General features: G+C 38.8%; 1 protein-coding gene across 3 annotated transcripts in view; it reads left to right on the top strand.

Moving 5' to 3' along the window:
• The window catches only part of ALDH18A1 (aldehyde dehydrogenase 18 family member A1), a 36,031-nt gene that overhangs the window by 4,924 nt on the left and 17,776 nt on the right, over positions 1 to 13,331 (top strand). Inside the window, exons 2-6 of one of the 3 annotated variants that reach the window (XM_044665728.1) lie at positions 269 to 418; positions 500 to 604; positions 3,721 to 3,873; positions 4,341 to 4,431; positions 11,539 to 11,663. In XM_044665728.1, coding sequence (XP_044521663.1) covers positions 299 to 418; positions 500 to 604; positions 3,721 to 3,873; positions 4,341 to 4,431; positions 11,539 to 11,663 — 594 coding nt within the window. In that variant the 5' untranslated portion in view covers positions 269 to 298. Of the gene's footprint in view, positions 1 to 268; positions 419 to 499; positions 605 to 3,720; positions 3,880 to 4,340; positions 4,432 to 11,538; positions 11,664 to 13,331 lie in introns of all 3 variants that reach the window. The other 2 variants (XM_044665726.1, XM_044665729.1) reach the window with 2 other exon arrangements.

Below are 13,331 nucleotides of genomic sequence, written 5' to 3'. Positions count from 1 at the left end.
AAAGGAAATCAATTAAATTGAAATATAATTGTCAGAATATTTTTTAAAAGTAGTGTAGACTGACAAATGCTCTCGTTCCTGAAATCAAGATTAAGTATGGGAAAAGGCTTGGGACCAGCTTTTGCAGTGTGCCTTTGGGTCCCTGTTTTAGAGCTGATGACTGAATAATTGTATCCCAGAGCTGGAAAGGGACCTTAGAGATCCCCTAGTCCAGCAACTTCATGACCATGGAGGGCACTCCGGGCCTCATTTCTCCTCTCTCTGGCAGGTGTCGGTGCTCCAGACCCAAGGCCGAGAGATGATGCTGGTCACCAGCGGGGCGGTCGCCTTCGGGAAGCAGCGGCTGCGCCAGGAAATCCTCCTGTCCCAGAGTGTGCGGCAAGCCCTCCATACAGGGCAGAACCAGCTCAAAGAGATGGTGGGTCCCTGAGCTCCCTTCAGGATGCTCACAGTCCTCCTCTTGTCCTTCCTAATGACGTGTCTTATGGATCTGCTGCAGGCGATTCCCGTCTTAGAGGCGCGGGCCTGCGCAGCGGCCGGGCAGAGCGGGCTGATGGCCCTGTACGAGGCCATGTTTTCCCAGTACAGCATCTGCGTTGCTCAGGTAAGAGCTCCTCCTAGGCAGGCCTGTCACATCCATCGAACAAGTCCAGAAGTTCATCTTCAGCAGCTCTGTGTATGCCGTAGCTCACGGTAGGAGGGACAGGCCTTTATTAAGCACCCACTGTGTGCCTGGCCCTATGCTAGTACACCCAGAAAGTCTCATCCAGTGTCCCCAGTGCAGGCAGGAGCCCAGACTGAAACCAGGTAGTTTCCCATTCATCCCACTTTTCTTGTTCCCCAACATGTCTGGTGTTATTCCTGCACGTGTGCTGGTTCATACCTTTAAGAAGATTCTGCTTTTATTTTTTATAAGTAGTCTAGAGGACTGCTGAGATCTCTTGTAGCTCAGAAACTCTTTGTTAATAAAAATAGATAAGTTGATTTTTATTGCAGAACTCACGGATTCACATAAGTATTTATTAAGTGCCTTCTATGTGCTAGGTGGTGAAAATAGGAAGATTTTAAAAGGCTATATTCCTTCTCCTTAGAAAGCTTACAGTTTAGTGAGGTCAGGATACAGAAACACAAACAAGTGTGTATAAATATATATAAATATAGATATGTCCCACCAAAGTGCCCAGGAACAGCCAGCACTGAAGGGCAGAGACAAAGGAAAGAAGGATCATGAAAGCCTTCTGGACGAGGCATCACCACCACTGGTCCTTGAAGGCAGGGAAGGGTTTCAGCACCTCAGGATGAGGACAAAGTTTGATTCTGAGTTGGGAGATGGTGCCCACAAACACAGGCATTCGAGAGAGGGCCAGAGAAGATCAGGATGTGACTAGTAGACCTGTTCAGTCAGTGTTCAGCTTGGCGTGCATGAACTAACACTAGAAAGATAGACCAGATCCAGGTGTCGGGGTCACTGGAATGGCAGGTTGAGGAGTTTCTAGTTTATCTTTTCGGCAGTGAGGAGCCACAAAAGGTATTTTAAGTTGCTGAAAAGCCCATGAGTATTTCAAAGGGCAATGACAACTTTTCTGATGCCCACAGTCTCAGTGAACATAGAGTATATTGGCCACAAAAATCTATGAAATCACCCATAATCACTGACTTTTTGTATCTGCGTCTTCTCTCCCTTTTTTTAGATCACTTTCCCTCTCTGTATTTCTGATTTTTCTGTGTCTGTCTTTTTTTTTGGCTTTGCCTTTATCTCTTTTTAAATTTGTCTCCCTTGTTCATTGAAAACTCATCAAAATATTCGATATCTTGGCACTTTAACTGAATCGTCATTATGCAGGTGTTTTATCTCATTCACTGTACACACCAGTTGCTGGGTTTCTTTCTCCTGCTACTTACTCAAGTTCTTATCTCCAAATGAACTTTAACTTTTGTCCTGTGGCCTCAGATTTTCTCTAATTGTCCTTTACAAAAGGCCTTTGTCAGTAGCTTTCAGAATCTTAAGTAAATTGTGTGACCCTGTCAAAGAACTAAATAGGCCTGATAAGTCTCATTTTTTTTTTTTTCCTTGGGGGAATCTAGGCCATCTGCTGCACTCAGATTTATTCATTTAAGCTTACCCACTTCTCTGTTGGGGCTCACTTTCCTGTCTCCACAGTCAGGGTTGTGGCTCTGTGACTTGTAGAACTTTTTACTGAGAGAACTTTTGAGGTCTTTTTTCAAACTTTTCTTCCTTCCTTCTCTTGAGAGCTTTTTTGTTACCAACTTGACTCTTTTCTATACTCTCCATTACCATCAACACATTTGTCCTTTCATTTCTCGAACTTCAGCCCCTGGATCAGTCAAGCCTCAGGGATAGCTTTGCTGCCATTTATGGGAAGATGAAATCCATGAAATGGATTGTGATAGATATTAGATCTCCCACTACCCCTCTACTCTATATGTAACATTTTCCCACTCGTCATTTTATGAAATAATGGCAAGAAGCATTTTATTTAGATAGCAGAAAAAATAAATAATAATAATAATAGCTGAGATAAATATAGTACTTGGTAAAATTTGCAAAGAAATTATATACTTATCTGCCTTCATTTTCCTAAAAACGCTGATACTTATTTTTTCACTTTTTTGGTTCACATTTTCTTCTACAAAATAGTTAATATATAAAAATGTTTAATATAATTGATGTATGAAATCTATATCAGATTGTTTATACCAACTCATGGAGGGGAAGGAGGGAGAGAATTTGGAACTCAATATTTAAAAAAAAAGCATGTTAAACATTGTTTTGATATGCAATTAGGAAAAAATATTATTAAAAAAAAGAATATAATATATGTTGCACAGATAGTTTCTCCATTTGGGAGGAAAGGAGTGGAACCAGATTTCTTATTTAGTTAGTATGGAGACTATCCATGGAAGAGGCTTCTTCTACAATAGGAATGGACATTTGCTGGCATCTTATAGTTTTAGGTGTTCTCTGAGGCCTTGCCCAGGATCATACAGCCAGTGTGTAGAAGAGGCAGGTCTTGTGACCAGATTGTCCAGGACTTCAGGGTTCTCCCAGCTCCTCACTTGTTGCACTACATCTATTTATGTGTACGGAGGATGGACTAGAGAGGGGAGACATGGGAGGGAGCTCTGGCAGCAGCACTAACGTCTAGGACAGTTTTCAGCAGAATGAGATGGTGTAAGGAGTCAGAGGGGTAAAGGGGGTGCTCAGTCAGTGTCCCCAGGGCTGCTCTTTCCCTGCTCTCCCTTATGTGTATTCTGCAAATCTCAAGGCTGGATCCAATTGTTGTTTCAGGGAGTTCCAATCCTTTGATGATTGGTCATGTGTGTTTAACTCCCCAGAGCGGCCTTGGGCTCTGCGCTCCAGCACGTTCCTCACCTCTTCTCCAGGACTCCGAGCCTGTTTTCAAAGACGTTTGGATCATTCTGTTTTAGTAAACGGGGTTTCCTTCTGATCCCGTGGATTTTATTTTTTGCATTTAATGACGTTCAGGGGAGGGGTCGCCGGACTTCGCCAGACTCTCACCGAGGTCCTTGATGCCAGAAGAGGTTAAAGCCTGTCCCTTCCCCTGGGCGGTCCCATCCCTGCCACTCGGAGGCATCCTCCCTCCCGGCCAGGGGATGGCTGTAGGCTCTTCCACGCGTCCTCGGCCGAGGGGTTCTCTGGTTCTCGCTCACTGACGTTTCTTATTTGTTTGTTCTTAGATTTTAGTGACCAACTTAGATTTTCACGATGAGCAGAAGCGCCGGAACCTCAACGAGACACTCAGTGAGCTCCTACGAATGAACATTGTTCCGATTGTCAACACAAACGATGCCGTTGTCCCCCCAGCTGAGCCCAATAGTGACTTGCAGGGGGTAAATGTGGGTAAAGTATTCCGTGGGAGGAGCCTGTTGGAGCCACTAACGCCTGCCTCTGCTGCTCTACTAATCACGCCAAGGCCAGGAAGCAGACCAGAGTGTCGGGAGGGGATGCCTCAGAGAAGTAGATCAGAGGCATTTGGGGAGCGTGGAGCGGTGCGCGCTCGGGGCGAGGGGGGGTGGGGCGCCCAGCTCCTCACCCGGGGCAGCAGAGGGGAACGCGAGGGCCCGGGTCTGGGCGTTGGGAGGAGACCTGAAGTCGCCTAGTCCAGCCCCTCGCTTTACAGAGGAGGAAACTGAGGCACAGAGCGCAAACAGGAAGAACGGGCAAAGAAAGCTGTGTCGCTTATGCTGAGAGGACTTTGGCTTTTCTTGTTTGTTTGCTATTTGGGCACAGCTTACTGCTTATCTAGCTCCCTTCTTAGACAGTGTGGTCGATTCATGACGTTTTATCTGAATTCTAGGTCATTAGTGTTAAAGATAATGACAGCTTGGCTGCCCGTCTGGCTGTGGAAATGAAAACTGATCTCTTGATTCTCCTTTCCGATGTAGAAGGTACGTGATGGTATTTTCCCTTCACTTGTGACCGCATCTAAACCCTCCGAGGACCGTCTAGATTTCCTTCCTGGTTTTGGAACCTCGTACACAGGGCTGTGCCTCTCTGCATTTTCATCGTCTTCCTAGAATTTGGTCTGCCTGCTTCTCAGATGGCTCTAGCTCTGCCCTCCCTTCTTAAAGGAAATGTCAGTTTTATTTTCAGTTCTGAATTCAGTCTGTACTCTGAGTCCATCAACTCTCTATGTAACATATTACCTCATGTGTCCTGTTGGTTAGAGTTACAAAGGCTTTGAAAAAGATTCTTTGTTATCTTTATAATATTATTATTTTTATATATAAATTTTATTTTTATATATAAGTATATAAAATATATTTATTATTATTATTATTATTTAAAAAATTTTTAAACTATTACTTCCATCTTAGAATCAATATTGAGTATGGTTTCAAGGCAGAAGAGTGGTAAGGGCTAAGCAATGGGGGTTAAGGGACTTGCTCAGGGTCATACAGCTGGGAAGTGTCTGAGACCAGATTTGAACCCAGAACCTCCCATCTCTAGGCCTGGCTCTCAATCCACTGAGCCACCCAACTGCCCTCTTCTTTATTGTATAAATTGTTCTGGTTCTGCTCACTTTATTTTGTTTTCAGTTCATACAAGGCCACCTATGTTTTTCTGAAATCATCTCCTTCATCATTTCTTAGAGCACAATAGTATTCCATCACATTATATACTGTAACTTCTTCAGTCATTACCCAATGGATAAGTACCCCTCCTTTTCCAGGCCTTTGCCACTATAAAAAGAGCTGCTATAAATAAATATTTTTGAACATATGGATCCTTTTCCTCTTTCTTGATGTCTTTGGGGTAGACACCTCATAGTGGTGTCACTGGGTCAAAGGGTATGCACAGTTAAATAGCTTTGAGGACATCATTTCCAAATTGCTCTCCACAATGATTGGACCATTTCACAGCTCCACCAACAATATATTAGTGTGCCTGTTTTCCTCCAACCCTTCTAGCATTTGTCATTTTCATTTTCTGCTATCTTAACCAATCTTATGAGTCCCTCAGGGTTGTTTTCATTTGCATTTTTAATAGTTGCATAAAATGCTTTAACAAAATATGAAACCCATTTATGTTTAAAACAGTAAAAAGCATAGAAATAAATGGAGCTTTCCTTCAAATCAGTAGTATATCTAAAACCAAGAGCAAGTATTATCTGTAATGGAATTAAACTAGAAATCTTTCCAAGAAGATCAAGGGTGAATCAAAGATGTCCATCATTGCCATTACTATTTAGTATTTGATGTTTAGTATCTTGATGGCTTGAATTTCTTCCTCTGAAAACTGTTTGTTCATATCTTTTGAACAGCTTTCATTTGAGGAATGGCTCTTTTTCTTGAATCAGAAAAATGCAACTCAATAAATCCAATTTGGTTCCCTGTAAATCTTAGAAATGAGAGCTTTATCAGAGAAATTTGCTGCAAAGATTCTTACTAGTTTCCTGCTTTTCTTCTTAACTGCATTGGTTGCGTTTATGCAAAAACTTTTTAATTTTTTATCAGAATTATCCATTTTACATCCTGTGAATCTCTTTAATCATGAACTCTACTTAGCCATGGACCTAAGAGATAATTTCTTATATTGTTCCACTCATTCACTTACGATACCACCTTTTATGTGTAACTCATGTATCCATTTTGAGGTTGTCTGAGATGTTAGTCTATACCTAGTTTCTACCAGATTATTTACCAGTTATCCCAACAGTTTTTGTTGAACAGTGAGTTTTTGCCCAATTTCTAAGATCTTTGGATTTTGTCCAATAGATTTACTGTGCTCATTGGTGTCAGATTGTCATGTTGATTATAATTTTGTAACATGGTTTGAGATCTGGTGTTGGTAGGCCCCTTCTTTTCACATTTTAAATTTTCATTGATATTCTTGACCTTTTATTCCTACAGATGAATTTTGTTATTATTTTTTATAGCCATATGAAATAATTCTTTGGTGGTTTGATTGGTACAGCACTGAATAAGTAAATGAATTTGGAATAGCATTGTCATTTTTATTACATTGGCTCAGCCTACCCATAGCAATGAACATTTTTCCAGTAATTAGATGTCTTTAGGTGAAGAGTGTTTTGTAATTGTGATCACATAATGCTTATGTGTGTCTTGGCAGCTGGACTCCCAAGTATTTTTTACTGTCTGCAGTTATTTTTAATGGAATTTCTTTTTTCTCTTCCTACTAGATTTTGTGGGTAATATGCAGAAATGCAGATGGTTTGTGTGGGTTAATTGTTTCAGTTAGTTTTTTAGTTGACTAGGGTTTTCCAAACCTAGTTTTAAATTCAAATAGAAACAGATCTCTGAGGGCTATATGTAGATTTAGGAAGCTAAAAATTAACATTATCTGTGTTGTTTTGTTAAGCATATCCAATTACTTTTTAATCTGGCTGCACTCTCTAGGGCTATGGTCTGGAAGAAGTGATAATTTTGTTTCCTCTTTGCCTATGCTTATTTCTTCAATTTCTTTTCCTTGTCATATTGCTCTAAACAGCATTTCTAGTAAACTACTTTCTAGTAATGGTGGTGATGGACATCTCTGCTTCACTCTTGATCTTGTTGGAAAGACTTTTTAGCTTAACTCTATTACAGATGATACCTGCTCTTGGTTTTAGATATACTACTTCTTTTAAGGAAAGCTCCATTTATTTCTATGCTTTCTAATGTTTTAAACATAAATGAGAATGGGGGGGGGGGCGGTGCAGCTTGGTGGCTTATTGGATAGAAAGTCAGGCCTAGAGATAGAAAGTCCTGAATTCAAATTTGGCCTTAGATACTTCTAGCTGTGTGACCCTGGGCAAGTCACTTAACCCCCATTGTGTATCCCTTACTGCTCTGCCTTAGAACCAGTAGTTCGAAGTATTGATTCAAAGACAGAAGGTAAGGGTAAAAAAAAACCCAAAACAACTAGGCAAACCATATTTTTTTTAAATCAGGTTTGTTATTATTGAACCAGCCCCACATTCCTGTTATAGATCCAGCCTGGTCATAGCATAACATATATTGCTGGAGTCACTTTGTTGATATTTCATTTAAAAATTTTGCATCAATATTCATTTTATAAATTGGCTTATAGTTTTCTTCCTCTTGTTTTTACTTTTCCTGGTTTAGGTGTCAAAATCATATTTGTGTCAGAAGGAATTTGGTAGGATCCCTTCTTTACCCATATTTTCAAACAGTTTATATGTAGAACTGGAATTATTGTTCTTTAAATGTTTGGTCCAATTCACTTGTAAATCCATCTAGTCTTGACTTTTTTTTCCTTTGGGAATACATTTATAGCTTGTTTGATTCCTTTTTCCAAAATAAGGTTACTTATTGTTTTCTTTTCTTTGATAATTTATGTTTTTGTACATGTGTTTCATTAGATTGTCAATTTCATTGGCTTATAGTTAGGTGAAATAAACTCCTAATAATTGCTTATATTTCTGCGTCACTGGCTTTGAATTTCTCTTTTCCATTTTTGATACTAGTTATTTATTTTTCTTGTTTTTAAAATCAAATTAGCTAATAGCTTATCTATTTTGTTAATTTAAAAATTTAAAAACCCAGGTCCTACTTTTATATATTAATTTAATGATATTTCACTTTCAAATGTTGTTCTTTCTGGGTTTAATTAGGAGTTTTTAATTTATTGCTTTTCTAGTTTTTTAAATTGCCCGTCCAATGTCAATTTCCTCTCTTTTGTCTTATTGATGATAATATTTAGAGAGATAAAATTTCTGCTAAATACTACTTTTGGCATCACACAAATTTTGGTATGTTTTCCTTGTCATTATCTTTAATAAAATTATTGATTGTATTTACGGCTTTTTTGTTGATGTAGCCATGTTTTTTTCAACCCTTACCTTCTGTCTTAGTAGTGGTTCTAAGATAGAGAAGTGGTAAGGGTTAGGCAGTTGGGGTTAAGTGACTTACTCAAGATCACACAGCTAGGAAGTGTCTGAGACCAGATTTGAACCTGAGTACTCCTGACTCCAGGCCTGATGCTCTATCAACTCTACTACTAGATTCCTCTAAAATTTATTTATTTTTTTTTTGCCAGGTTATGCTCAGTTTTGATGGGCAGGTGATTCTTAGTTATAGACTTGGTCTTTTGCTCTCGGAATATCCTATTTCAAGGCCTTTGTTTTTTACATTGTAGTGGTGCCTGATAAATCTTCTGTTATATTAACTGTAACCCCATGGTACTTGAATTTTTTGTTTCTGGCTATTTGCAGTATTTTTTTTCATTTACCTGGGAGTTCTAGATTTGGCCATAACATTCCTAGGAGTTTCCATTTTGGGGTTTCTTTCAGGAGGTAACTGGTGGATTCTTTTGCGTCTATTTTTTCTCTTCTAAAATATCTAGGCAGCTTTCTTATAAGATTTCTTGAAATGTTATGTCTAGGATCTTTTTGTTGTTGTTGTTCATGGCTTTCAGGTAGTCCAATGATTCTGAAACTCTCTTTCCTTCATTTATTTTGCAGTTCAGTTGCTTTTCCTATGAGATATTTCTCATCTTTGTTTTTTCAGCCTTTTGTCTTTGATTGTTTTTTGATGTCTCCTGGAGTCTCCTGGAGTCATCATCTTCCATTTGACCAATTCTAATTTTCAGTAAGTTGTTTCCTTCAATGAGTTTCTTTGCACCTCCTTTTCCAAGCTGTTAGTTCTCTTTCATTACTTTTTCCATAGCTCTCATTTGGTTTTTAAAATCTTTTTTTTTTTTTTAATCTCTTTAACTTTTCTATGAATTCTTGTGGAGCTTGTGCCCAATCTGCATTTTTAGTTGAGGTTTTGCTTTTAAATGTTTCCAAGTCATTTTTTGTCTTTTGAATTTATGTCTTGACCTTCCCTATCACTGTAATAATGCTTTATGGTTGGGTTATTTGTTATTTGTTCATTCCTCTAGCTTAACTTAACTCCTCTTGACTTTGGACTTTCTATTAGTGCCAGATTCTGTGTACTTCTGCAGGGGAAGGGTGGCTGATCTTTGGCCTATGTTTCTATACTTTTACATTCTTTTGCTGCTTTCATAGCTCAGTCTGGAGGGCCTGCAGGTCTTGGTATTAACAAGGGAGAGTTTATCCCTCACCCTTCTGGTAGAAGCCTGCAAGTTCCTTACCCAGGTTGGGGTCTGCTGGCTTATGTATGATTAAGTTTCAGTAAATTAGTACTGGACTGAGAGGTTCTCTAGGCTGAACTGCTGCCTCCTCTTCAGTCTTGGTCTCCTGCTCTGTTAATTCCACTTTAGGCTCATGTGCTGGACTGAAGCCAGACTTGAGTCTCTGCTCTCCCACTGGACTCAGAGCCACGGTCTGTGCTCAGTGGTTGGTGCCCTGAGCTCACTCCTGACCGTTCCTCTCTCCCACCCCCATGACTCAGAACTGAGTAATGTCACCCTGGAGAGGGAGAGAGCTGTCCTTGGCAAATACAGCCCATTAGAGACTTCTGAGCCCTCTCATTAGAAGAGACAGGGAAGAGCAGAATTGATTACTACCTCTCTTCCCTGGTGATGGCCAGAGATAATATCCCTTTAACCAAGATGAATTTGGAGGCCATTTTTCCTTAGAGCACATGCATTTCATGATGGTTTCTCAACTCTGGTGAGTTTGAAGTGGCACCAAAAAGAATGAATTTCAGTGAGTCAGTCAACACATATTTATTGAACACTATTATGGAAAGTATCATGTTAAGACACTGCATTTGATAAAGATTAAAGAATAAACTGAGGAGCTAGTTGATAAAATGTGTGAGGAATAGAGAATGAATGGCAAGGTGACATCTGATTCTAGGAGATAAATTTGTCCAGCCATTAATAGTCTGAATTGGTCTCTAGATTTTCAAACCAGGTTAATGTTTTCTTTAAGCTATCAAGGTCAAACCCTGAGGCATTAACACTTGTGCTGAGGTAGTTCTCTTACCTTTTTTATCATTCAAGTGTTTATTAAGTATCACCTTTGTTCATATAGTACCTGCTATGTGCCAGGCACTGTGCTAATAAGTGTTTTACACTTAATTATCTCATTTGATCCTCACAGTAAGCCTAGTAAATAGATATTATTACTATTCTCACTTTTACATATGAGGAAACTGAGGCAAACAGTGGGTAAGTGACTTGCCCAAGATCACACAACTGGTAAGTTATGAGGTCACATTTGAACCCAGGTCTCCTGACTCCAGGTCCAGTACTCTATTCACTTTGTTATATTATTGATATATATTATTATATTATATATATTATACATGTGTATTATATATTAATAATCCACTTTATTAATATATATTCACTGCTTTATAAGGTCCTTTCTATGGGACATCCTAGAGTTTCATCATATGCATTTTACTAAGGAAGCTTAGAGCAATGATTAAAGGAAAGTATGTGAGTGTAGAAAATCAGAATAATACCTAAGAAAACTTTTGATGAGAATTATCTACCCTGCAGCTTTATAAAAAGGAGTATAAATAGCATGATGATAATACCTAAACATTAAATTGTGTATCAAGAGTCTTAAATTCTGGTGTTGGCCATGAATAAGTTTTAATTAGACACACTTTTTATATAAAAGTCTTGCTTTGCTGATGAAGTTAGGGAAATTGGTCTTTTGGCTATTTTGGTGAGTAACTGTGAAGATTTTAGTGACTTAATGGTTGCATGTTACTGTTTTACCCTGCTTGGTATGATGTAATAATAATAACGTAGGACTCTTCAAGGTCCTTTACTATCATCTACCTGTTCAGGGGTAGTGACAACAGTTAGTTTGCTTTGTGATGTTGGAAAGCTGAAATGTGGGTTTTTAAAACAATCTTTGTTTATTAAACTAATCTGCTTCATAAGATTTACCCTGATGATATTCTAATGGATAAATTGATTCTGTTTTTTAAATTGGGTGGACTTCAAAGAACCAATTTTCCTGTTCTCCCACCATTGCTGGAGTTGTATGTCTTGGTTAAGAGGTCAATAGGAAAGCTTTCAATGAGATTGCATTGCTTTGTGTACTGTTTTACTATCTCTCTTGTATAAAATATAGCATTAAGAGACTTTACATTTCATTTCAGGTCTTTTTGACAGACCGCCAGGATCAGATGATTCCAAACTCATTGATATATTTTACCCTGGAGACCAGCAGTCTGTGACATTTGGAACCAAGTCTAGAGTGGGACTGGGTGGCATGGAGGCCAAGGTAGGAAGAGAATTGGCTATTGTTCAATTATAAAGCACTCAATTATTAAAGCACTTTAAAATATCTAATGTCTTAAAGTTTTCCATAGAATCCTTCAGCTCTCCTCTTAAGAATCTTAGAGACAGAGAACTCCCAGAGTTTTCATCATGTGTTATTTTTCATAGCAAGATAAGTAACTTCATTATGTTAATGAGATGATCATTACAATTAATGGTATTTTAGGATTTGCACATTTTATCCAGAAAACAGAAACTGTCTCTCTAGTCCATTTTCCATATGAGATCTAAAAATCATTGGATAATTCTATCAAGTAAATGATATATTCAAAAGTATTTTTATTAACTGCTGTAGCTTATTGCTACTTCTAAAACTTCTGCAGTATTAGTTCCAGCCTCCCTGCTTCCTCCCAAGTTGCCGAAGTTCAGCTAATTGTCAAATAGAATGGCCTTTTTTTAGTCTTCTTGACTTTCTTTGGGAAATTCTCTGCTTTCCAGGTTTTTGTGATTCTTCTTTTTTCAGGTTCCCCTCTTACCTGACAGTTCCTTCTCAGTCTCTTTTGCTAGATAATAATTCATATCACATACACTAATTTATATGAAAATTTTTAATTAAGAAAATTTTCCATAGTTACATGTATCATGTTCTTTCTCACCCCCCTCCCATAGCCAGTGAGCAATTCCACTGAGTTTTACATGTGTCATTGATCAAGACCTATTTCCATATTATTGATATTTGCATTAGGGTGATTGTTTAGAGTCTACATCTAATGGGGCATATTTTAAGGGTCTCTTCTGGGCCCTCTCTCTTGGTATACTGTCACTTGACCATATCATCTCCCTTGGATTCCTTATTTCTCTCTGTGTGCATAATTCCCAATTCTGTATATGTGGCCCTGGTTTTTCTCCCAAGTCCTACAGCACCAGCTCCCTTTTGGACATTTTTGACTCAACGTCCCATCGTAGGCTTCCCAGACTCTTGTCCATGATAAAACTTATTTTCTTTTTCCACTAATTTAATCTCTTCTGAACTTTCCTGTAACTGTTCAGGTCAGCTCACACTAATAACCTCAGTGTCAGCTTGCTATTATCTAGTCACTAGCCAGTTCTCATTATTTCTATCTCCACATCTTTCATGTCTATCCTCTTTGTCCACTTACATCACCTCATCACTTGTCACCTGGATTATCATCATAGTTGTCCACCCAAGTCTCCCACTCTCAAAACACTCTCCCTTCCAGACTGTCCTCTGTGCAGCTACCAAAATGGTTCTCTCTAAAGTGTGATGTAGCCACATCACCTCCTCCAATTCAGTAAGTTCTAGTGGCTCTTTATTACCTTTATGATCAAATATCAACCTCCCTATTTGTCATTTCAAGCTCTTCACAACAAGATCTCTTCCTGCCTTTCTGGGCAATAAAGTAACTGATTCATAAATTGAGAATCATGAACCCACCTTCATATCCTACCTGGGAAAACTTTTCCTCAGCTCAGCTTATAGTCCACCCTATGATTTGTACCACATTAATTTTTATTTGCTTACGTATTTTTTGTCATTATTGTTGTCTTTTTCACAATATTGTGCATAAATTTCCAGGAGTTTATGTCTGACTCCCAGGTGGTGAATTCTTTAAATAAGGACCCCTTCTGTATTTCCACAGCACCTAGGACA

This window comes from Gracilinanus agilis, chromosome 2 (assembly GCF_016433145.1).
Source record: "Gracilinanus agilis isolate LMUSP501 chromosome 2, AgileGrace, whole genome shotgun sequence".
NCBI classification, from domain to species: domain Eukaryota; kingdom Metazoa; phylum Chordata; class Mammalia; order Didelphimorphia; family Didelphidae; genus Gracilinanus; species Gracilinanus agilis.
The sequence above is the reverse complement of the archived record's forward strand: the minus strand, read 5'-3'. Positions and strand labels throughout refer to the sequence as shown.